The sequence below is a fragment of the Diadema antillarum genome, unplaced genomic scaffold (assembly GCF_040938485.1).
Source record: "Diadema antillarum isolate AM-2024a unplaced genomic scaffold, OU_Dant_1.0 scf00000071, whole genome shotgun sequence".
Taxonomy (NCBI): domain Eukaryota; kingdom Metazoa; phylum Echinodermata; class Echinoidea; order Diadematoida; family Diadematidae; genus Diadema; species Diadema antillarum.
Window position 1 is genome coordinate 6550982 of NW_027270960.1, and position 26859 is coordinate 6577840.

Here is a 26859-nt window from a genome sequence, read left to right on the forward strand (position 1 = left end):
CATGACAGTTTATGGCTGCCTCATCCATGTTATGTATGGTCTTGGAGCACAGCGACTCTCTGTATGGTTTTGGAGCGCAGTGACTCTCTGTACGATCAAACTCAAAGGGGCATAATTTGAAGTGCTTTAGGAGTGCTCCTTGGCCCAACCAAAGACCCCTAGTACCTCCTTGGCCCAAATTTGTGTGTGAATGGGGCATAAGGTCCTCTTGTTGTGATATGATGAATGTCAGTAGAAGAATATGGGGTGGAGAGGGAGGGGGGTACAAGGAGGCGACACTTTGTATATTTTGTCAGGTAAGAATTAGGAAGGCATTTTTGTGGGCATGGATAATTAATTGGTCATGGAAGTTCTGCAGCATCATGCTACATCATGTATTCAAAAGGAAGGAAGGAAGGAAGGAACACCTGGAAGTCATAAATTCATTGAAGTGTACTGCAAAAAGGCTATATCTCACCTAGGGCCATTACAGCCCACGCTCATTTGCGACCTCTGACCATCCAAACATGGCCGCCGACAATAACTGTCAGATATCGGCAAACTAAATAGTGTCATCTGAGCAGCAAAAAGGCTGAAGGGTGCTACTGACTAATTCTTCTTCTGCACAGCATATGACTGTTTGTCTGAATTCTGGTTTTCTGACATAAATATTGTGTGGAACTGTACCAAATGATGGAGGGGTTGTGGGGGGGGGGGGGGGAGATAAAACTTGACAGGTTACTCCCGGTCAACATTCAATCCCAAACAGACCAGGTTTCCTTGGTTTCACATGCATCTCTCATCGCCAACAAGCCATGAACATCTTTTCTTTTCTGTCTCTGTTTCATAGTTGGGGAAAACGATGGCAATTAGATCACAGCTTCCAGGAGGAATGCCAGGTTGAGAATTCCAATTTATGTTTTCCAGCATCTGTTTCGGAATCTCCTTCCCATTTTTTTTCTCTCTCTATCTCTTTCTTCCAAGCTCCGTGATTCATGTGTTTATATGTTTCCTTCGGAGTTAATCTGTCCACACCTGTCTCGCTCTCTCTATCTCGTTTTCTCCATATCATTTATTACATTTCCACAGATGAAATCTGTAGTCTAGCGAATATCACCAGAGAGTAAGATCATTGAACCTTATCATGAAAAGGAGAATATTAGCCTACATCCAGTTAGGTGTCTTGTGATTAGGCCAAGGCGGTTCAGAAGGAGCATGTATCAGTCATACCTAAATGCATATTTATAACTCCATAGAGTGGACATAATATTTCTCTCATCTTCCTGCAATACTGGAAAACCAGAAATATTCGCGGCATGAAACTTTTCACGAAATGGAACCAACAGCCTTTTTTTTTGGGGGGGGGGATGAAATTTTTGCAAACTGCCACTTGCATTCAATTGTCAAATCTTGGCACTCACAAACTTTGCATCCAAAAAACGTTGGTTTTACAGCAACTTGTCACATATGGACCATATTGATACAAACAATGCCTGTATTGTATGCGATTACTGTGAAAGATGGAATGTGAAGGAGTGTGGTCTAGCGTCTAGGTGAAAGGCTAGTGCCACAAACACACTCACAAGCACACACACATACACACACACACACACACACACACACACACGCACACAAACATATGCAGGAGAATCACAACCCATGACTGCAGGGGTACAGTGGCGGAACAGTAGCAGAACCAGAGCCTGGGCTTTTCCTAGGTGATGACAGGCTGGCCTTTCCCTTCATAACATGGGGGCAGACAGACAAACAGACAGACAGCCAGACAGACAGACAGAATCACTGACAGATGTAGGTTAGGAGGGTTCTTGCCATCCCTGACAGGGTTCAATTGAGGTCGCATCACCACCATAACACAGATGCTGATTCTAGATTTGGTGTTCGGTTTCCCCCTTGTTACGAGAGTCGGTGAACCCTTCTTTCTTTATTTTCCAGTTGCTTTTTCCCTACATAAACCTCCCTCTTGTCTATTTCTGACTGCACTTCACACCTGGAGAACCCTTACCCGCAATGCACTGGGATGGTTAGAGGTGTTGTTATTTGCAAAAAGAAATTTTGTCGTGCTCTCCTTTCCTCTTTCTTTCTCTTTGCTTCTGTGCTCATCTGTGTGCCAGGTCTCCTTTTTGAATGTGAAAAAAAAAGTAAGCCTCTACTTGATTCCCAAAAGATGCAGAAAATGCCACAATATTTTTACAAGGGTTTTAATTAATTTATCTTACGTTTATGCAGATGAAACTGCAATGTGAGGAATACCAGGATGTTATCATGAAGGCAAAGGAACATATTCATACACTTGCCCACCACACATGTTCAGGTATATGTTCAGCACATATGATTTGATTTGATTTGATTTTATTGTTCCACATCTCAAAACATCAAACATATGTATACTATTTGTGCATGGATGTGTACCAGTATGGGTGATGGCAGGCAGCCCAGGGGCTGGAGAATGTTAAAACTAGCCTGATGGTGATATAGTCTGCTTATATTGACAGAGGAAATGTGATATTATGAGGAATGTTTATTTTCATACCATCATCCATAACTCAAAGTGGGGAGGCATGATTCTTGAGAGGTCCTAATGATGCAGCTATCATGGGCTGCGTTCATGCGAAACTAGAATTGCGTTTCTAAACACGTTTAGTCGCTAAACGTGTTTAGTTGCGTTGCGTTCATGCGATTTTTCCATTTAAACGCGTTTCAAAACGCCGATCTGAAACGCGGAAAAAAGGGCGTTTTGAATCATGATTCTGCCAGAATCACGATCGCAGAAACCGCATGAACGCAACCGTGATTTCAATCATGATTCTATGACGTCATTGTGCGCTGTGCGCATGCGTGTCTCATGGAGTATCCCATGCACAGCTTCTAGTTCTGTTCGCGCGCTTGTGTACGTCTTATGAATCGTGTGTTTTGGTACCATACTTGCACTTGTTTGTTTACATCAACGCCATACACCGATTCTATGCTAAAATCTAACGTTAACTGTTTAATATAATAATACATGTAATTACTCTCCGATTGAGTTGATAAAAGTAATAGCTGCAGCGCTGTGTCTACCAAGGGAAACAATTGGAGAGACGAAGAATTAGGATTATTCCTCGATCTGTTCCTTGATCTGTGGGCAGAGCCTGAATGCCACGCACAGTGTATCGGAAAGTATTCACCGAAATAAAAACGTAAAGGCCTGTACAGCTGGAATAAGGAGGTCTGGCTCGAGTTGCAGAGACAAGGTCAAACTGCGCAGTGCGCTGCGCAATGGCAAAGGATGAGCTGAGCCAGAATCAGCATTGCGAAAGCCCGCATGAACGCTCTTCCGCTGAGACCGTGATTTGAAACGCCGTTTTGAATCATGATTCATGTTTGTGATTCTGGCTACGAAATTCGCATGAACGCGGCCATGGTGTAATATCCGTGGAGTATGACATCAAGTCTGTTGTTATGATAAAATGAGGCAGGTTTGCCTATTTTTTTCATTAGGATGGAATTTACAGGCCTAGGCCCCTGAACCAGGATAAGACCCGGCTCATCTCAGCCATTTGTCACTCTCGAGCTGGACCCCATGCCTATAATTTTCTCATCCCCTCAACCTTCCCTCCCGAGATGAATTGCAAGACTTGATCACGGTCCTGCCCGGCTTCATAGTGAGATGGCATCTTTGTCATTATACCGGTAGCAGCTCCATCCTTGCCCCCGTTTTCCCTCCCATCCTCCCCCATCCCCTCCAGGGAGGCGGCAGAAATGGCGGGTCAGAATCTTAATGAGGAGGCATAGAGCATCTCGTTGGTAGCCTTGGAGACAATCCCAGAGATGATGAAGATGGTGATAATGATGATGGTGGTGGCGATGCTGCGAGAAGGTCACATGGTGGCGTGAGTGTGCCGATGGCGTGACTCGATTTATAGCTCAGAGTGAGCACTCCAGAGTGATCAGCTATGTTGAGTTATCGATAATGATCACGATCCCTTTTTCCAGCACACAGCATTCACATCATAGTATATGCTATGTATGCACAAATAGAGCCTTGCGTGACTACTGTATAGGTCGTTGTTGTTTGCACCGTCACTTGGAGAATTTGTGTTACGTGTAAATAGTGAGACATGTGTTTTAAAGGGGAAGGCTAGTAACTGATCAATGGGAATCAGTGGAAATCCTGGGTTATGATTGTTCCAATCCTTATGGGACTCATTCAAGAGTTCATTGTATATCTATTGTTGTGTGAAAATGATTTGCTTCAGAATGGTCTCATATTCAAGTAATGTGCAGTTTAATGCTTCCAGGTTAGCGTCCCTGGTCAGTGACGGAGCATTAATCTGCACATTACTTGAATATGAGACCGTTCTGAAGCAAATCATTTTCACACAACAATAGATATACAATGAACACTTGAATGAATCCCATAAAGATTGGAACAATCATCTCCCAGCATTTCCACTGATTCCCACTGATCAGTTACTAGCCTTCCCCTTTAAATTGCAAGTAGAAAAATGACAGGGAAATAGAGATGTGCATTGTATTTGTGGCTTTGAAAGAGAATGCTGGTGGAAGTTTCCCATTAACTTTCTACTTCTTGGCTGGCAGTTACATGGGTGGTATCAGTATCGCTTCTCAAATGGTCCTCGGTGCTCATGGCGGAAGTTGAGAATCAAATGCTGCGAAACATGCCAACTAGCAATGAGAGACGTGGACGCATTGCTTGAATAGCCGGCAGAGAAAGAGGAGATGGAGGATGTCGTGCATGACCACCAATTCAGGCCGTGATCTGGTGACCAATTAAGACAATTAGGTCATCAAGCGAGGTATGGAGGCCCGGGGCATTGGCCAACCGTTATCTCTGGAGGCTTCAAATGCATAAAGAACAAACGTAACATGTCAAGCTTACGAAACAAAAACCCAAAAGGAATTTAAATGGTTTCCATGCATGATAAATTGCATAAAGACAAACGAACAAACCCACAGAAAGAAGAAAAACAACAACAGCAATCGCATTATGTGTTGGGAATCGCAGTCACTAAATCCAGAAATATTTGTCGTGCCATTAGAATGGAATGTTCGCCTTGTGCAATGAGCTACGATGTGCCATTTCCTTTGCGCTGTCTTCGCACATTAACGGGGTCGAATGTCTAATTCATTGCCTCAATGGCAGAGGAGGACGATACAACGCGGCTCGTTATCAATACCATTGCAACTTAATGAGTTTGTCCCCGTTTAAACTGGTGTGTCCTGGGTCACATATGACATTCCTGCCACCCATCCGCCCTTGTGACTTGTGTGAACGACCTCAAATGAATTGCTGAGATTAAGATTAATCATTTGTCTGTTGAGCCTCTGTTGTCAGCTAAGGTTATTATCTTCATTTTTGTTGTCGTCGTTGTTGTACTATCAAATGTCTTCTTTTTGCTACGCTGTAATTCAATACATATGTACCATGATCCAGTTTGTAATCGATAACACGCAAAATTGGAGCAATGGACAAATGTGATCTTCCCGGGAAATCTTTTGGTCCTGTGTGCATGAACAGTAAATATATTCAGAGTAAAAGTTAGATGGAAGTGGTTGTTAGTTGTCATTCCAAAGATGTTTGTGTCGTTACTGTTTGACTGCTTGTTCCAATCACAGATTTGTTTATTTTGCTAATACTTGATCTTTCATTCGATGAGTACTGACAGTAATTTCAAGAACCCAGGCCAGATGAATAAAGCTTCACCTCAGTTACAGCACTGACATTAGTCTCTTTATTTTCAAGGAAAACTCTTTCAATTTTTGTTCTTGGAATGCTTCATGCGTAATATTGATTATGTAACTTGCATGCAGAAGTAAAACAATGCGACACGAGAATGCTGCACATTTTGTTGATAGTATTTACAGAGTAGCATCATTCTCGAATCTGTAAAATCGGTAGAATGATCATCTACATGTAGTCAAGTTAAGTTCCACTCTTTTTTTTAAGTTGTTTGTAGGTTACTGAAACAGAATATGAAACAATACTGAATGTAAAATCCTCTCTTCTTTTGGTGCCATATGGAAAGTATAATATTTGTACCTGTAAACATACTCATCCCTTTCTCGTGTTCAAAGAAGCACACAGATCCAAAATAACATCTGTTGGAGAAATCATATTTGCAGAATGAAAATTACAGACTCATCCTTCTTCTGTCAAACAGGTCGTGAAATGTGATGAGAAATGTCTCGATTTTGACAGTGGATCCTTGGCAGAAATATATGCTGGATGCGGTTCAAATTGATAAAAATTTTTGTTAACATCTGTTGCTTCTTTTTGTCTTGAAAAGTAATAACTCTTCCGTTTGAAAGCTCTCTTTTCTGTAACTATTTTGCCGTCTGTATTTCATTCATTCGCACACACACACACACACACACACACATACATGCTCACTCTCACTCTCCCTTCTTTCAGATTTTTTTTCTTAATCTATATCCTATCTTCTGTAACATAATTGACAATCCTTTGGCTACAGGGAAGGATTTTGCCCAGTGCAGAGCCTGAGGAGTTTGTAGAATATCATCCCAAAGGATTAATAGCCAAGAAGGGACAAACAGCAAATGTGAAATGAAAAGCTTCTTTGTTTTGGGATATTGCCATTCCACTGATTTATCTTTCAGATTTTTTTTGTGTGTGTCTTACTTCTTCTGCTTTTTTAAATCTCCTGGGATCATAACTAAAGGAAGTATATCATTCTGTCATCAAAGTGCGTAATGACAGCTGGTACCGAGTTCATTCTCCACTATTAAATGTAAACTTATACCAGGGATGTTTTCTACCCACCCCGATGTTTTCTAATTCTACTAGTGCAACTGTGTACTGGCAATGCTTTCTACTACTACAGTACTAGGGACATTCTGTACCAGTGATGTTTTATGCTAGGAAATATTTTCTACAAGTAATGTTTTTATTATACCAGTGATATTTTGTGCCAGTGTTGTTTTATACCAGTGATGTTTTATACCAGTGATGTTTTATACCAGTGATGTTTTATACTAGTGATGTTTTATACCAGTGATGTTCTATACCAGTGATGTTTCTACCAGTCCAGTGATGTTTCTACCAATGATGTTTTATACCAGTGGTATTTTCTACAAGTGGTCTTTGATACTAGTGATGTTTTCTGCTGGTGATCTTTTCTGCCAGCAGTATTTTCTACCACTTAGAGTAATGTACTGTGCTATTGTATGGTTGTATATTGACAAGACAGACCAAGCTACTGGTACCCAGTCAGTTCTTTTTGACATGGATCTAAAATAAAGGCTGAATGAATGAATGCTTGATTGTGAAATCATGGCAGAATTAGATTACTCTGTAAATATTCTTTATTGCACTTTATTAAGAAATTGATTGCACTTTATTAAGAAATTGATTGCACTTTATTAAGAAATTATAGCCAGTAAGTGAAGAGGCCATGCGGTTAATTTCTTGCAGTGCTTTTATTTCATATTCAATTGAATGTAAAAAGAGACAACTGTCAATCCGACCGATCGGTGTGGCAATTCTATGTGTAGTTTTAGTGGCTTGTTATTGTGTACAAATAAGCAATACAACTTAAAACAGGGTTCTTGGGAGATATTCATTTCATGAGCTATACTTTGCGTGTATGCCGCCATCGACAGGAATTTCATACCAGCAAGGATGCAGTTCGTTCGTGTCACTTTGAGACAATTTTGTAATGGAACTAACTTTGAAGTTTCATCTTAACATGTAATGAAGATGACCTTCAGAACCTGTTTCTGACGGTCAGAGTGTAATGTACACTGATATATTAAAGGCCCATTCGCACACACACAGAAAAAGTGTGTGGTGTGAATTGTGATTCAAATTACTTTTTTGCACTCTTGTTACATACTACTCTACAGGCCTACATTGTATATTTCACAGAGTTTTTATTTTCTAGACTTTTGCAAGGAGGGTAATATTCGCAAACATAGCAACATGTGAAAGTATAAACTCTGAACCCCAACATGAATATGACATGCACATATATGCAGTACAAGGTATTGGCATTCCTACTGTGTGAATAGATGCATGCACTTCCCGATTTCTCAGTCCATTGCTTAATGCCATGATCACAAATCTAACATCTTGCAAAACTGTTTGGAAGTCCTGATTCGTGAAAAGGTTGACTTGCTATCATATGGCATATGGGCCCTGGAATATTCATAATATAGCAACTTGGAAATGGTGATGATGATTCAGGGATTAAAGTGACAGAATCTGATGATGGTGCTATGGTGATGATAGTGACAACCGTAGCAGTGGGTCCTGTACACCCATTCAGACTACCGGTAGTTCCCGCGTCTCGGGAAACATCCCCCATCTTTCAAGACTATTATGTGGAGAGGCTCAAAGGGGACATCCTTCTGTGTCCCTGCATAACGTGTTGAGTTAGGGAACAAACTTTGGAGGGGAGAGTGACCGCTGGTTCGTAATTGATAGTGCCCAGCAGTATTCATCACACATGAGCATGTGCAACTCTGGTATTAAATGGCAGTGTGCGCCTCATCCATGCATGGCCGATATGGCAGAACTGTGCAGGCAGATCGGGAACATTGGACGGCTAGTATGGACGGTCAGTCGTAGAAAAGACAAGATTTCTCCTAACCATCCCAGAGACAAGGGATCTGGTTTGAACGCAGGGTTAGTGATGAAAGGGGTGATCCTGGCGTATAGAGGAGATATGGTCCTCCAAAAATGCCTGTTTAATCATTTACTTGCACTTCCAGAGAGGCATAAAATGCCCCACTAGCAGACAGAAGGGTTCCAGAGTACTCAGCTTTGCTCCCTCACCCCCATGTCGCATTGCTGGCATACCGCAAATAATTGTGCTTTCACAGACCATTTGTGGTGAACTTGATGGTGTGTATAGTATTTTTTTCTCTTCCCTTCTCTCTTCCCCTTTCAGTTTCTATTTCTCTTCATGAAGTGAAGTAGGCATTTCAGTGAATGCTTATTTTGCCTCTGTGCTTTTCACAACATGCCATCAACCAGCGCACAGCCTGTGTCTGATTGCCCGTTGAGGCCTCAAACATATTCCCATACTGATATATCATTCTCGTTCATTTTCACCAGGCTGTGTTATCTTTGGTTGTCTATCCTTCTGGCTATATATATCTATATGCCTATCAATTGGCAGGTTTATCTGTCGGCCTATATATATTTATCATCTTGTTGATCTACTTCACTATTTCCATTTTCTGTTCATCTGTCCACTGGTCTATGTTCATTGTGATCCTTTTTTAACCCATCCCATAACATTCTGCCATCATTATGTTATGATAATTTTTTCACTGACAGTTTGCGCTTGATTCCACAAGATATATGCATTCATGCATATTCATTTTCATCTTTGGTCATCATATTCTCTTCAAGACTCATCCATTTCTGGCTATGTATTCCTCTGTATATAACACTGCCAGGGGTATCTAATGCAACAGATGAGATACCCTTTTGTTGCCTGATATTTTATCTATCTCCCTCTCTTTACCTCTCCATCCTTCTCTCCTTGCCTTCCTTTCTACCTCCCCCTTTTTTCCTCTCTCTCTGTTATTATCCCTGTTTGAGAAGGCACGTAAAATCAGCTCTGCTGTCTGGTTATTTTTTTTCTGTTTGTGTCTGTGTGTGTGTGGGGGGGGGGGGGGGGGGGCGTCATTTACGAGATGGTTAAGTCTTTCCGAGAATGGAGCCACCAAGATGGGAGCAATCCTCCGGTATAATGATGCTCTCCCTGTCCTCATCCTCCAATATTCGTGATTATCTTGAGTGTGGGAAGTCATCCCAGTCGTGCTCGGGCGGTGATGATACTCGTTTCGCCTTGGCCGTGCGGGTAAGTTGGGGGGGGGGGGGAATTTCCTCTCTAGCTGATCAAATTGTCTAGGACGCCAGACGCGTGTGCAAACAAGAACTGGCTGGCTATCCCCGTACGGCGTAAACCTGACATCTGAGAAGGAATGTTGTGCAAAAGAATATACAGGGTCTCGGTAACTTTACACAATCCGTCAAAATTGTGAATTTGGCGTAGCTGTAGTAACGCAATAATTTAAATAATGCCTTTGTACACCCTGAGGAAAGTTACATCAGGAGAAGTCTTAACCCTTCAGCTCCTAGTGGTTTCTTACGAAGTCAACTTTTACTCTTGGATGGGAAGAAGCTGTAACTTTCATACTTTGCATGGATTTGGACAATTGATGTGGTATCCATGGAAACAAATCCTCAGAGTTGGATGATGCAGGCATGAGTCAAACCACACAAAGCAAGTACAATGTTAACACAATGGCACACAAGTTACTTTTTTTTCTAGAGGAATGTATAAAAGGGTAAAATCATCTATTCTGCAATAAGTGTATGTAATACATCATATACTTGATATGGATTGCATTTAATCTCTTCAGAGACTTGCTTGTGATAGCTGCTTCATGTGTGTCGGTAATCAGAAGGATTTATTGGGATGACCCAAGGAGAATAGGAGCTGATCTCTTGATCCAAAACAGGCTGTGATTGATTACCTGTGAGAAGACTTAAGCTGTATATGTTAAAGGGACTGTACAGTACTGGTTGAGGTGGGGATTCAGGTTTATAACATTCCTAAGTGAGATAATGAGAAACCTTTTATGAAATATGAAAGAGCATGCAAATTTTAAGAAGGATTCAACGTTGATTTGATGAAAATTGGTTTTCAAATGGCTGAGATATCCCAAAAAGTGATAATAATAAAAGGCGACAGGCAACGCCTTTTATTAGGATCTCTTTGTTTCACCTTGTTTTTGGATATCTCAGCCATTTCAAAACCGATTTTCATCAAATAAACTTTTGATACCCCTTAGAATTGCATGCTCTTTGACATCTCATAGAGTGGTTTCTGAATATCTTGCAAAACTATAAAAGCTAAATCCACACCTCAACCAGAACTGTACACACCCTTTAAGATTGTCTACCAATCAATAGTTAGTGCTCGTCAAATAGTGCAAGATGTGCTTAATATGGGCCTATGCCGAAGTGGGTCTAGAGATCTTTATTTAGTCCTTGGTTTCGAAATGGACAGTGCATGTGTATCGCTCCTCACCTCAGATCCCATCTTTCCAATGGAGATGGGAAGTGGTGGGGGGGGGGGGAGAGAGAGGGTTTTGCTTTGATGTAGAGAGGTAGTGACAGAGACACGCCGTTGATTCAGTATTATTAATTTATGTCTTTCCTCGATTTGATGCGTGGTAATTCATCCCTGCCAACATCCCCTTTCTTCTCTTGCTCATCTCGAAGGACAACTCGGGTTTTGTGCCTCCCAGGTAAATGTCACCAACATTATTGAACTTCCCCCTGAACATTCGGAATGAATGGCCCATCATTGTCGGTGTGATCGGGTGGAAAGGACACCTCGTGACCTCATGATAGTTATTACAAGGATACGCTATGGTGTCACATGACTTGGCCCTTAGCCTCTTTGATGTATTATCTCTTCATCACCATATTTTCAAGGTGTACAGTATTTCACTCTACCTGCATAGAAAGAATTGACAATTGCTGCTTACTGAAGATGTCTGTTCTAGAGTTTAATCATTTGTTTTAGATGTTATTTGTTTTATTCAGATTGTTGTATTCATTGCAAGAATTGCATGGATAAACAAAACCATGTGTTTCAAGTCACTTTGCATGTTGAAAGTGAGCAGATGGTAATGCCTGTTTATCTGGCTGAGAAGCACCACCAAGTAAAAGGCCAGCCATATTCCGGGGGACTAAAGGCGGATGCGGTTTGTCTTTAATACCTCCAGGATATCTTCATTGCGATATGTGAGATAATTCCTCCACAACCTCGAGGGCAATGTTACCGACTAAAAAAATGGACAGGATGCGATATGAGTGGAAAAGGGCAGTTTAGAAGGACCCATTCTTCAGGGGTTTTTTTTAGCGGAACTCTATGATATCCGCCTACATCCTTCCTGTTTTTTTGATGCAGAAGAGGTCTTCTGTGGTTGGGAAAAAATGAATTGGTTTATTAAAAAAAAAGATTGTTACTGAGGGTAAAGTCACAAACTTATTCTTTCAGAGAGGTGATCATATGCTGCATGCATGAACATATATTACCTATGGCAGGTTCAACAATTGTGAATTCTATGGGTCTATAATTATTTGCCTTAGAGTTGTAATTTGTAAGCTAGGACTTCAAAATGTTGCAGCCAAGGAAACCCAAGTGCTTTCGTGATATACTGTAAAAGCTAATATATTCACCTGCAGATATTTGTGCAAATAAGGTAGTCACATACATTTTGGCGAGGTGTTGTTTTCGCAGTGTAATTGACAGTGAAACTATCGTAAGTGCATGCCACTTCATTGTATTAGAAGATATTTTTATGTGTTGTTAAATTTGCTGCCCAGCAGTGATTTTTGAAATTCTTGAAAATAAGACCCAGGCAAAAATAACAGCCTTTTCAGTAGCAGCATTGAAGGCATAACATGTAGATATGTGTATTTTCATGAAGAGCTGTGAAGTTATTAGGAGCACTGAGAAAATTTTTCTCACCTTCTGAATAGATTTTGACATCTTGCACATTATTTGATCCTCTTTGCCACGTGGTGCAATTCAAAGATACTAGATAGATTGAGGAACAGTTCATACTCTCATGCGTACCACTATCGATGTTGTAATGGACACACTTATTTCCCCATCCCTCCATCCATCCATTCCCATCAATCATCCATTCCTGCATTCATTCATCAGCACCCAAACCTTTCATTCAATCCACCCATTCATTCATCTTTCGTGCGTCCCTGGAATGACGTTTACACCACCGGGCGAATTCCTGTTCCCACACCTCTCCCCTGATTCTCAGAAATAAATCATCTCCACATTATTGTTCATGTTAAACCGCATTGACATGGTCTATTGATCAGAGCAATCTTGGAACTCATTTGCGATGACCCGACTCAATAGTCTCGGCCTCTAGTACCTCTCTGCACCACCCCCTCCCTCTTCCTCTCCCTCTTCCATCCTTTCTCCTACTGACCTGGAATCTCATGCCCCTTTACAACCATGATTTGTAAGGATTCCTTGGATCATGTTGTCCAGATTTCTATTGTACCCTAGCTCTGCCAATCTTCCGTCTCTTATGTTGGAGGTGACGTGCCTAATCCTCGAGTCCTCATCTCAATCTGATCGACAAACACTGTGCCTTTGAATTCTGTACTAGCAGCCTGAACCAGGGAGGTGGAAGCACCTCCCTGGCCTGAACCATGTGAAACCCCCTGTCATTGATACAGTGTAGTCCATTGATCCTCACTGGGCTCATTAGGTTGTAAATCCTTGGATATCATTGGTAGCATTACATTCATTGTTACATCATCACCATTTACAACTTACGTTTGTAGTCTTCACAGCACACATGTGCCTATATACTGTTGTAAATGAATAGAATCTGCTATTCATTGTCTCTATCTCAATGATATATATGCCATTTCCATTGCCCCCCCCCCCCTCACTGAGATTGCCATTTGTCATGTCAACTCAACATTGTTGCTACTTTTAATTCAAACGATATTGTCTCTTCATTGTAGTTGAAGCTATTTTTCCTAAAGGAGATCAGAGTACAACTGTAATGGTCTAATTCTGCCTCTGAATGCATGAAGTTATCATGTACAACCAGTTGTAGCACCTGCATTTTAGGGTCTATGTGTATGTCAATTTGACATGCAGTTACAGTTCATACACTCCATGTCGTGCCCTGTGTGTATGTGCAGACGTACCATTTATACCTTTGCTCAAGCACCTGTGATCAATGTTTAAAAGGTGTGTTTATTTTCCTTGTTAAAATTGTCATTGTCTGACCAATAATTTAAATGATACTGTACAAGGAAGACAGGCCTGGTATACTGGTTTGGGCTCTTGACAATCAGTTTAAAACAATAACTCCGCATGCTATATCAACATAGATAAAAATCCTTATCTCATAAGTGTGTGACTCATTGAGGAATATAGCAAAGATATATCATATAACGTGCAGTCCAGGTGAAGATTGCAGAGATAAGATGAACTAAAAGATTGTGATGTTGATTTTTCAATGATCCATACCCACACCCTTGTTTGGAAAATATAAGATGGGGAGGGGTCAAAGGAAGAATTTCCTTTTTAAAGTATAGCTTGTATGGTGATATCTTATGGATGATTCATGCTACCCGCACATCTGCAAAATTCTTAGTGACAGTTGTCTCGTATGCAGTAGATGAGAGCACTAAATGATATTAAAGCAGTGCAGGAGTATGTACGTATACATACAATACATTTATGCTGGTCACTTGCTAGCCCTGTGCTTGGTCGTGAAATATTACGTGTATGTTTTTGGCTGTCATGTCTACCAGCAGGAGGGTACCGTGAGCAGACAGTCCAACTTGACACCGTTCAAACGAAATTGGGTCATGTGCATGACAATGTCTTACTCTGCCTGTAGTTAGATCCACTTTGCAATTAAACAATGAAACTGATTAGCCCATGACACTTGTCTGTTGGCAAACTGTAAAACATGATATATTCGTGGCACGAAATTTTCGTGAACTGGAGCTGACAGCCTTTTTCGTGGCATGAAATTTTTGTGAATTGGCACTGGCGTTCAATGCATATAGTGTAGACAAGAAATTTTGCGTGCATTTTAATTTCGCGAATCTTGGTGCTTGCGAAATTCTCGAACTTAAAATGCACTCAAACATTCCTCGTTTTACAGTAAGCTGGCAGATGTGGACGCAAATAGACAAGAACATTGAAGCATTTTTTTTTATTACTTACTTGCCTACTTGCTTGCTTCCTATCAATGTAACAAATGGCCACTTTTGAAGAATGACAGTATTTTGTACATAGTCTGTGGAATCTGATGGTAATGTAGGTCTACAGGTCATGAATTGTTTTGAATCAGATGTATAAACATCTTTTGAGTTTCCTGTAGTGTAAAATATTGGACTTGAAAAGATATACAATATGTCGATGAAGCTGTTGATTTAGGATGATATGAAATCTTCAGCAGTATGAGGGGGGAAAAAAAGATTTGACTGTAATTTGTGCAATAGTTTTTTTTCACCATGTGTATTTGTTTTTTGTCAGTTATAACCCCCAAAATCGGAAAAATGAAGCCATTGACAGATATTAGAGTGAGATAAGACTGCAATTAATGGAAGGACACCAACAAGTCAAACTTGGCTAGAAATCCCACGCAATGAACTTTGTCTCTTCCCTGCAAACTTACTCACCCACGCATTGTATCCACGGTAACCAGAATGACAGGCTGGTTACATAATGACCTGCACACCTAATGACTAAGCCAGTCTCTTCTTCAATGTCAGGCCCTGATGTTGACACAGTTTTATTCAATATTGTGCTCTGTATTTGGCTTTGTATATAATAAGTATGGGGAGGGAATGGAAAATCATGAAATGGGCTAATGTTTCCAAGAGAATGCCAGAGTGTTCATAATATCTTGAAGGAACTAGGCATAGAAAAGGAAGTAGAGCTGATGAAAATATGATTTGACCACGTGAGAAAAACTGAGACAGCAGGTTTAAGAACACCAGTATAAGCCATCCTTCCTTCACAAGAGCTATCATGTGCTATTGAATCCATGCATTGGTTACTACAGTTTATACACAACTTATTGATGTTTCAAAAGAAGGGTTGAGCAGTTAGAATTATGATACAGTACAAGAAATCATTGTTCGGAATCATATTTGTCATGTGAACGGGTCTGCCTCTTGCTCACTTAATCTTTGCAAGACAGACAAATATTGGTTTTCAAAGCAGAGTGATGTCATTCTTTGCATAAGCGTTGTTTCCTACGCCTGTCCTGTTTGCATTCTAGGCCGCCCCGTCTAGCGACCTAGGCGTGCTGTTTGATATCTGATGCATATCTACCTGTGCAAACTTATGCAAAGAGAAAGCAAAGGGGAAAAAAATGAAATAAAAAGGTCCATGTTTTCAGACAGTAACTGAGGTTGCAACCTTCCCACCATTAATCAGAGAGAGGAAGAGAGAGAGAGGGAGAGATTGACATATAAATGGTAAGAGAAATATACAGATGTTGTGAGTGTACACAGCGAGGGGTAGATTTCAAGATGTCCTTTCCACATGTATCATCAATAACTAGGTCTGTCAAATGTGCCAGCATAAGCAGTAATTAATTATATTCCTCCAAATGCATGCCTCTCATAGAGTGTACAGCATGCCAATATTCCCCCACTCAGAGACGGCGAAATGCGGGAATGCTACATTCATTGATGTGACTATGTCGACACACTTTCCCTCTTCTTCCTCTTCCCCCTCCTTTCCCTCCCCTTCCTGCCAGCCATGCTACGAGTCACCGTACAGGGTATTTTGCAGTATACCACACTTGTGTTACGCTCACATGACTGATCGAGCGCGTTGTCATTCATTGTCATTGCAGTGTTGTCTCAAGCGATTTCATTCACTGAAATTAGTTCAAGGTCGATATCGGTTTTTACTCGCGACAAACAAGTATAATATCGCGCCTCGGCAAGACAAAGGGAGAACTGGTTGTCGGGAGAGCTGTTGTCCAATGGACGCACTGTCCAAGTCTAAGTCAAGGACAAATGGTCAATGTTTGAGACAATGGAAGATGTAGATATAATCTCAATAGTGTGGCCAATGGACAAGGCTACCCATTCGTCTAGATTTTGTTGTTGTCAAAGAATTTAAATTTGGATGTAAAGCTTCACTAGGAATGCACCCCATACAGAGGATCAGAGTGATAAATCCCTCAGTCTGCATGCCCCCACTGCCACTCTCAATATTGAGACTGACAAGCTTTGTCACTATCACTCCTGTTGCCTAATGCTGTTCTGAATTTCATGATCCATGCATTATAATAGACTGGCACATGGACTTTTCCTGCAAAACAAGATCTGACATTTTGAGTTAAAATTGATTTCATTATGAAAGTAAACTGTAACTCTGTATACATATTGTGAAGCCTCTATCTCATTCATGGATAATTTATTTATGATGAAATGAATTGATGTGCATATTTTTATTATTTTTTTATTTCAGTTTTTGTGACTGCTCAAAATCATGAGTTCTTTATCACAATATGGCACATAGAATCATGGTCTACAACAAACTAAATATATTCTAGAATGGTGAAACAAGACAAGATGAAGTATGAAATGTGAGCACTTGTAATTTGGCAATCGGTCAGAAGATAGGTCAGATTGCTAATGCTTTGATATTCACAGTTATGTTTTTTTTTTGAGGACCTAACTACCTAATCCATGTACTTGTTCATTCTCAGTGTATTTGAATACTTTGATAACAGGCAAGACTCAGATAATCCTAGTTTTCACAAAAGCAACCTTGGTTATATAAAAGTTGGTATAATATTTGAGTGTGTTTTATGAACATGCTACTCCTCACCAGTATGATTTATAAAACCACATAATTTTTTTTTAAAGGAGTAGCATTAAAAAAAAAAACAAATCGGGCCATAAAATGTGCTTTAGCGCATACTCCACTAACTACCACATGTATTAGATTTTGATCTGTTTGTGTGTTGGTTCTTTTTTTTCCCCACTTGGGAAGAAAAATACCAAAATGACTATGAACTGTTTTAATGATGCCATTCCCTACCATTAATTCACTTTCTACAATCTGGGCACACAGCTGTGGCTTCCTGTTTGTGCGTTTTTGAAGCCGGTAATAAAGCCGAAAAGCTTCCATCATTTCTTCATTTGTTTTCCAGTCTTGCAATGCAGTGTGAAAGTCAGGGAAGTGATACAGTAGTACATGGCATTCTTATCGCATATATATATTCTAAGCGTTGGTTGCTCTAAAAGGCCTATTTCCTACTCAGTGGACTTCGAAGAAGAGAGCGCCGGGATAGATATTCTATGAAAGCGTAGTTCTTATTTGCATTTCATAACAAGAGCTGGGGAATATTCTTGCTTGGAGACATAGGGGGGAAAAAGGGCTTATCAGCAGGCAAGTTATTACCATATCGGGTAAGTCGGTTGTGCTTCAATTGACTATAGTGTTGTGAATGACAACGTGTCGAAATTTTAATGAATTAATCCATCGAGAAAAAACGGGAATGAGTTGTTTGGGGGGGGGGGCGACGTGTCTCCTCATCATCCAATCAGGATTTGGAATTAAGATTTCGAGCTCCGCGAGAAGAGGCACACGCAGGCCTGTCTGCGTGAATCCTTCTCTTTCGCGGAAAAAATGGAGACTGGAAAGAAATTGTCTTCCTGTTGCCGTGGTTTTGAGAGTCTGGAGGAAGTGTGAATGCTTAATCAATTCTCGCTGATGACTTAAGGAGGCTAAAGTGGCTAGTCTCGATTCTAAGTATTTCCTTCATAAATTGTCTGCACATAAATAGTTTTGTCAGCACTTGTTGGACTGATTGCAAGTGTTGACATGCTGTCGGTGCTTACTTTGTAAAGACGTAAAGATTGTCAAAGATTGATACGCTCAACCGGGTTTGAAAGTAAGCTTGATGTACCATGTATGTAGGTCATCCCTAAGTTTGGAGCACATGTCCAAATCTTTTGATGATTATCGATCAGTCCATCAATATCTGTGCCTTCATCTTCATAGAATACAATCTTTCAGAAACACAAAATCTTCAAACTGATGTCATGTTGCTGCTATCGCTTTCACACAGAGATAAACGGTGTATAACGTGTAGGTCAGAGTGGTTATTTATCGTTGTAAGCCTGAGTTTCAGACTAGTAGATCAGTATCATGCTGTTTTTTGGTGAGTGCCGACAAGGTCATTAAAAATAACAGGAATGCTTCAATAAGGCGCAACAGTGAACAACAGGTAAAGCGAGTCAGGCCACTATGATGTAGTCTCATGTACAGACTCCTGACATAACCTTTGGTATCGCTCACATGACACATTTGGGCAATACCAGCATTGAAATAAGCAGTTTGTACACTACAGACTACAAGTAATTGCGTGTAGCGCAGTTGCTAATTTCCCTTCATTAAATATGCAATGCTACAAGGAATATTACACAGGAACATATTTAAATGACAGCATTAATTCATTAAAGCATTTCATACCAGTAGGTACACATAGGTGCTCTCTTAATTAACTTTTACCATGCATTCTTTCTAATTAGTGCATACTACAAGGCAAAAAGCCATACATTCTACCTGTAACACATATACAGTTGTATTGTATGCACTTTTAAGTGGAAAGGTGTCTTATGCAAATTTTCTGAATGCATCACAAAAGTGAAAGATCTGTTGCACTTTTCTTATAAAACTCTGTTAGTACTTGTATTCAAAAAAAAAAAGTGAAATGAGCCTGCTGTAACTGATATGGCCATGTTTTTACAGGAGACATACACTATTTCAAGAATTCATAATTCTTACAATCTTATTCTTATGGTGTGCCCCCTCTCATGCATTCTTATGGTAAAACTGTTACCTTGTTCAGTGTAAATTGTTTGGGGTCTTCAGAGCATTTGTTTCTCTGCTCATGGACCACATTTAATCCCACAAATCTAAACATGAAGCTGTCGATTTATATGTACTACACAATGTGTAATTATGAAAATTGCCTGGACTTCCCCTTTAAAGTGTCACTGTTATTTCACAGGATATTCAATGCCCTTGGTCATGACATGGTTCAAGGAATGTGCATTGAGAAAGGTCATTTTCAGCCACAAACCTGCCCAACTGTTTGGTCCTCTTTTCATGCACCCTTAGTCTCATGTAGATATGATTGCTGCCTTCCACAATAAATATCACAGTTATATTTTAATGCATTGTATGACCTGTGAGACCACTTTTGTTGTTTGTTTTTGGTGTTGTGTGCACATACGTCAGACACATGGTGATATAGATATTTCATATTGTACCTTTAAATGGTGGTATGAGCGCATCGCGTGCAATGATAAAACCATTTCCATGCACTGTTGTTTGGTTTATGTGAATGTTCTTATCCTTTATGTGTATGTGGTGATACTAGTCAGGAATTAAAGAGTTTGTTCGCAAAAACCGATAGTCTATATTTGCTAAATTGAGATATTTGCGATTAAAGGTCAAGAAAAATACAGAGAATAATATGTTTTGCTTCTTTTGACCATAACTTCAAAAATGTACCTATATATCTAGTGACAATATATCATTTAAAAGGTATTATTTTGTACTTTATGACAGAGACCGTACTTCAAAATCTTCAAAAATGGACTTATCTGTTTTTGCGAACAAACTTTTCAATTATTTCTTGTGCGCAGCTAGAGATGACACTACCTCTTATTCCAAAACTGACAAGCACATCCGTCAGTGACAGAGTGCTCGGCTTTCACAATATCCCTGTCTTTCAAGAGTAAGACTTAATTCGTATGTCAAGTTGGGGGTGGGAGGAGGAGCTTGGAGTCTGAATGCTTTTGAATGGTTCATACGTAACTCACAGAAGTTTGTCTGAACACTCCTATAGTCATTATTGAAGCATTGTATGTACCTTATGATATGTTATACTGATGCAATTACTGAGCGTGTGTGCAAGCCACCCTTCCTACTACTCATTCACACTCCACCTCCTCTGATTTTCATCCTCGGAGAAAGAGCGGTTCTGAATTCTTGACGAAGTGATGTAATAAAATGTACTTCGAGAAAAAAACAAAAACAAAAATTTCATGCGGAGAGGAAGAGGGCCTGATGCATGACAAATCACGAGGGTAGAAGCAAGGTGCTTCTCGAACGAGACAGGAAGTGTATCCTGTTTTTCCCCCTCGTTAAATTAGAGCAGAAATTGGATCTTGTGGAAGTGCGGGAGCAGCTTGTATCGATCTATTTGTTTTGATTATGCCTTGCCCTGGATGCGGCAGCCATGAATGTATGTATAGCAAGGTTAATGTAATAAGGATATGCCAGGAAAAAAATCAAAATGTTGCCAACTAATAGCTGTTTATTTTTTTCTGTGCTTCAAAATCTATACTCTATTGAGTGTGGAAAGATCCTATGAGGTATATCAAATAATGATGAACATGTGCATTTCCCTGCACATTTTTACATGTGCAGCCTGAAATAGGTTTCAAGAGTAGAAATTCAAGAGGAGTTAGACAAATATTTTCTATGCCAATGAAATATAGACTAAAACAAGAAAAAAAAATTGGACCTCAAGCTTTGTTATCATACCAAAAATTCAGAAGAAATAAAGGCAGACCAACTTCAGCTAGCTGTGAGCAATTTCAAAGAATGACACATCTAGTCAACAAGGACTGTTCTGAAAAAGAATTACGTCATTATGTTGATTATATCGTATCACCCAAAATATGACTTGAAATACTGCTCTGACCGTACATCATTCAGAAAAAGAATTATTTTTCTTATTGTCGATATGAAATTCTGCCTGCTCTTCCCTCGTAACACTGTGCTCCTGGGATCATTGAAGTGAATGATGTGAGCTTCGCCCTTTCAAATGCCATGTTCATATAGGCCTACCTGTGAGGGATTAACAGCCGAGAGAAATTGACTATTTTAGGCCAAGGCAGGATGTACACATGACAAGTGCTCTCGGGTGCCTTGGCGAGCATTTCACGCTTTTCTTCATCCCGCCAACAGCTCCCTCAGTGGTTGAATTATTCGGTGACCCGGGAGTCACAGTTTCGGCTGGTTGCCCTGTATAAAGCATGTACATCATACCACAGCTAGCTAGCTGTACAGAATGACACTGCACTGAAGAAATGGAGGACTCCTGGGCTTGTGGGGAAGGGAATTGATTAGTAATCTTTGATTCATTTCCTTTTTTAACCCTTTGTGAGTTTTGAGTGCTAATTGGTGCAGAACTACCTCATAGTGTTCTACACACTAGCCAAAGTCCATGGCACATATATTTCCTTTATCCATTAGAGCAGTTGAGATTTGGAGGATGCTCAAAGCTGAAACAGGGGTGTACAGACAGAAAGCAAAAGTTGTGCTGGCTGGTCCCATTTGATCAAAGTGAATGAATTTCTTTATCGTCGTCACGTGTACGACTTGTGATGCTACACCCACCTTCATCCTTCCCACCAAAGTCAAGAGTATCGCTTTCGCTTTTAAAGATACCTCTGCCAAATGAGGATGTACAGCATGGTGTGAGTGACCCGTAGGATACTTATGTTTATATTAAATATGTGTGCAACCTTTAATTGAAACGTGTGTCTCATCACATCCATTCTAAATCAACTTTCCTATTTTTGTTTTCTTTCTCCAATGCGCAGGTGAAAAGCCGTACAAGTGCACGTGGGAAGGATGCGAGTGGAGGTTTGCACGATCGGACGAGCTCACGCGGCACTACCGCAAACACACGGGGGCCAAGCCTTTCAAGTGTACCCACTGCGAGAGGTGCTTCTCGCGATCGGATCATCTGGCACTCCACATGAAACGCCACCTCTGATGAAGCGCCAGCGTACGGTCCCGCCCCGTCACGTATCACTGGCGACGCGAGTTTTGCGTTCATTACCGACGACTTTATACTTTTGATGTCTCCCAAGACCATTATCCTACACACAACCCTTCGTACTTTCATGAATTTTTTGACCGAGACATTTCTTTCGTCTTTTTTTGAAAGAACGGACAAATCTTTCTCTTGCTCTGAGCCTTAAGACTTAGGTGGATCTGATGTGGACTGCGTCATGCTACAGAGCCACACTGTACATTATTCGTTCGTATTGTGATGTCAATACCACTGCGTTGATTTCTCAAAGAGGACAGTGTATTGCAACTACAGTATATGTGACTCGACCTTATTAAGCACTGACTGTTTATGACAGCTTCTCAAAGTATAAACTTATCAAAAAAAAATGAACAACAAAAAAATTAGAAAAAAAAGAGAATCGGTTTTCTTTCGAGAAGTTTACGAGTGAGGGGTTGTGAAGAGAAACGACAATGGTGTAGTCAGTCAGCCATGTTACATTGAGATTCGCTGGTACAAGTGCCAACCACAGAACAACAACAACAAAACTGCACAGTTCGTATCCAGTGATCAGTTGGGGACGTCTCGATTCATCGCTCGATGTCAACCCAACTCCCAGGATGGCGCGGAAGCAGACGAAAGCGCCATCACAAAGCTCGCAGTGTCGTGTAGAATATCAAACATGTAGTTGAGATGGTGCTCTGTTAGATAAGCACTATAGTACGATTGCATATGTAGACTAGTAGCAAAAAAATTTTTAAAAAAATCAATAAAAAAGTAATAGCAATTTATAGTTATGTAGCATTAGAAAATGATAGCGTAGTATTAAAACCATGTAGTGTAGATCACGTGAAATGTTGTGATGTGAATCATAAGCTGGCTCTTTGAGGGGAGGTTGCCATTGCTGAAACCAGCATTTTGCAGTATGGTGACATTCTGTTATATGTCTTGTGTGATGTGTGTCATACTATGTATGCTCGACCTGATGGGGTGGTTTTCAGGGGTTGTCCTCATCGTTTTTGTCAAAAACGATGGAGCGACGCAAGGGTGGAATCTTAGAAAGATAAGACAGACAGGGAAAGAGTGTTGTATTCTCAGAGTGACATGTGCTCCCAGATTTGTGAAAAGATCTATGCCCTTCAGGACTGGCGAACTAGAACCACTGAATGCAGCCTGCATAACCATTGGTATTTTACCCAAAATTGAATCCTTCCAAAATGATTATCAATATCTACAAAAACTTGATTCTGATGAAATCATTATATATCTATATATGAAAGCATGTTTTCCATTTGCAGGAATGAAGAGGAATTGTGTAAGGCCAATGTTGTTTGCGGAACAAATTTACTACGAGTTTGATAGAAACAGACATATTATGAATTGTTGATCTGACAAATTGGATTTTGATGAGCAAAATTAATTATTCACTGATTGGATATTATGGAGTGCTGTATTAAAAGTGGAATGGAAATGCCGTAATGAGACGACACGAGTGATCGGGTCGCAAACAAGTCTCAAAGAGGCACAGAAACGGGAGCACAGATACGCGGGACGGTGGGGATGTCTGGCGATTGCATTTATGATGCAGACCAGTAGCACATGTGGTGGATTCTCAACATTTATTACAAAAAAAGAGGAGAGAGAGAATGAGAAAATGAGAAAGTGAGAGAGAGGGAGCAAGTTAGAGAAGATTACAAGTACCTGCTCATGATGATGGCTGTATATTTATTGTCTCCGAAATGCAGCCGGACGGCGAGCAGCGTGCATGGAGGAGAAGGGGGTGGGGAGGACAGCCTAACGTGGATGCATTCTCATGTAGATAGGCGTAGTGCGAGCAGAGCGTAGTCGTGGAGGAGGTTAGAGCCCTACCCGCCCGTTGCTAGGCGAAGGATGCATGCCCGTCTCATTTTGAGGTCCGGTAGGCATGCAGTGCCTTCGTATCCTTAGTAGCCATCTCTTATAGATTCTGTCAATGTCCAGTTGGTAAGCTGTGAAAAGTTTTTCTTTATTATGTGTATCGACTGTGTGTCTGATTGGATTTTAGAGTATGGAAGCGTCTCGTGCCATAGTACTGTAATTTGACTCTAACAACATTCCCACCTCCTAGGTTGATAAATTAAGTCACTTTCATAGATTTTAATTTTACAGTGAAACATCCATCGTCATTGTCACCACCTTTCTCACTTTATTAGAGGTTTATAACCTTTGAGTCCAGGCTTCAGTTCAAGAGCATAAATAAATGTACAATATTCTAGAGAAATGATAGAAGGATGTTATTCAGGGGTTTTTTTTTCTTCATTATTCGACAATATTTCTGTTGAGAAGTGAAAAGAATGAACTCATGAGAAGTTTTTAATCTTCGCAAACTGAATAATCTGTTCATCTTGTGAATCTGCCTAGGCAAGTGCTCCTGAAAATGAATTGAACACCAATCCCTCAACAGATCTCAATACAGAAAGTACCAGGACAGCTGTACAACCTGCCTTTTCCAAGAAAAATTGTTTAATATCTTAGATGGAAAAGTATGTAACATTTGTACTCCAGCTCCATTTGGCAAATCCTCGCATCGTTGGAGATGCAACCCTGAAAATGAGTACCAGAAGGAGGTATCTTCTTGGCTTTGATGAAAAAAAAAATGATTCTTTAACTTATTCATCTATCAATAATTTACCAATGGGCTTTGGAATAATGGTAGTGGCTCTAACCTCAGTTGTTATGTATTGAGCTTATGCACTCACAGCAGCAGCAAACAATGTTTGAAATGCAAAGAAGCAAAACAAAAAAAAAAAACAGTAAAAAAGGTGGAATAAAGTAGCAACAATTTCCAGTTGTAGTATGAGGCTTGTAGATAATCTGCGTAGTAAAAGTAAAATGTAATTATATCTTTACATCACTGTGATATATAAACAAGTGAAAATGATGAAACAATAGAATCCTACTCCCGTATGTATATCAGTATGTGTTATAATGACAACATATTGGGTGTCAAGGTGATTTGATGTGTGAAAAATAAGAGGTTTTATTGAAATTGAGCTTTAAAGTTCAGGCTATGGTGATGTCTAGCATAGGAAACTTGGTGGAGGATACAGCGGCATTTTGTATAAAGTGTTTTGAGATGATGAGCAGATATTGAGAAGAGAGAGCTGGTTATAGAAATCTGAGTGTGAGAGATAGAGAGAGAGAGAGACTTGGCAGAGTTTTTAAGTTATAAATTATTTCTTTAAATGTTGAAGATCTTATAAAAAAAAGTCAAGAGTTATTTTTATCAACCATCATCCTTTTTGCCTTATTTCCAAATAATTTTTAATGGAGCATTGAAAAGTGGATGCTTGTTTCGAGAGTGGTTTGTATAAGTTTGTGTCTTTGCGTACAAAAATGTTGCAAGAAAGATCAAGTCACTGGAAAAGATACAATGTAAATGTCAATTGTAGGAAGGGAGAAGTCTACTTGTATAGATTTTATTTAAAAAATGAATGTAACATGGTTTGACTCTGTGTAAATATCTATTTCTTGGGGAAATAGGTAAAAAAAAAATATGTCACTATGAAAAGAAAGTTGTTTGGCCAATAAGCCACAAAGGAGGAAATCAATTGTTAAAGTTCTGCAAAACAACCAAAAAAAGATAAGATAAAGATTTAAATATGAAAAAAAAATCCTTGTAAATTTATGTTTGTAATATATAAGGTAATACAGAGGAAAAAAAACTAAAAGTACTATATATATGTAAAGATATATATGAATGATATGAATATATGGAACAAGTCCAGTAAAAGTAAGGGTTATGATGAAAGAGAAAAATGTGAATGGGGTGAAAACAAATTGTCAGACTCTATGTGTCCTGTACACAAATATGTTTTCCCTTTGCTCATGTGAACTATGTGTACCATTTTGCAATGTAAGAATTACAATTACAATATTTTGGAAGGAAGTGGTTAAGGTAGCGTAGTCAAAACTGCATTCATACAAGAAGATAATGAGGGGGTGCAAACTCAGTACCAAGAATAATGTCGTTTACAAGTGTAGAAATGGATATTAATGTGCAAATCATCATGTTTCATGCAGATCGTCAACAATTTATCCATATCCCAGCACATTGACAGTTGGGACAATGGAAGATCATGTCTTGTCATTTTGATCATGTCCAGGAATCAATTCTTGTGACCTTGAAAAACAGAAGGTCATTGTTGACAGGCAGAAGGTCGTTGTTGACAGGAAGTCTATTTCTGTAGTGTGGGTAGCTCTTGAGCCCATTGTATGTTGGAAAGTTGTGAATCGCACAGTGTCCAGTGTCAAGACAGATGAAGTATTATCGCAGTACAGGCTTTAATGAATTGCTATGAATGATCCATAGGGCAAACTTAATTACAAGTTCAAGACATGAGCAATGAATTCTTGTATATCAGAATACCGTGGAAAGAGTTTAAAATCTCTGCTTTTCAATTGTTGATTGAAATTTGCTAAACC

General features: G+C 39.9%; 1 protein-coding gene across 1 annotated transcript in view; it reads left to right on the forward strand.

Annotated features, from left to right (window-relative positions):
* Positions 1-23575, forward strand: part of LOC139717028 (Krueppel-like factor 6) — a 91791-nt gene extending 68216 nt beyond the window's left edge. Inside the window, exon 3 of the mRNA XM_071628542.1 lies at positions 22202-23575. Within this exon, the coding sequence (XP_071484643.1) occupies positions 22202-22377 (176 nt within the window). The 3' untranslated portion in view covers positions 22378-23575. The remainder of the gene's footprint in view (positions 1-22201) is intronic.
* The last annotated feature ends 3284 nt before the right edge of the window (positions 23576-26859 follow it).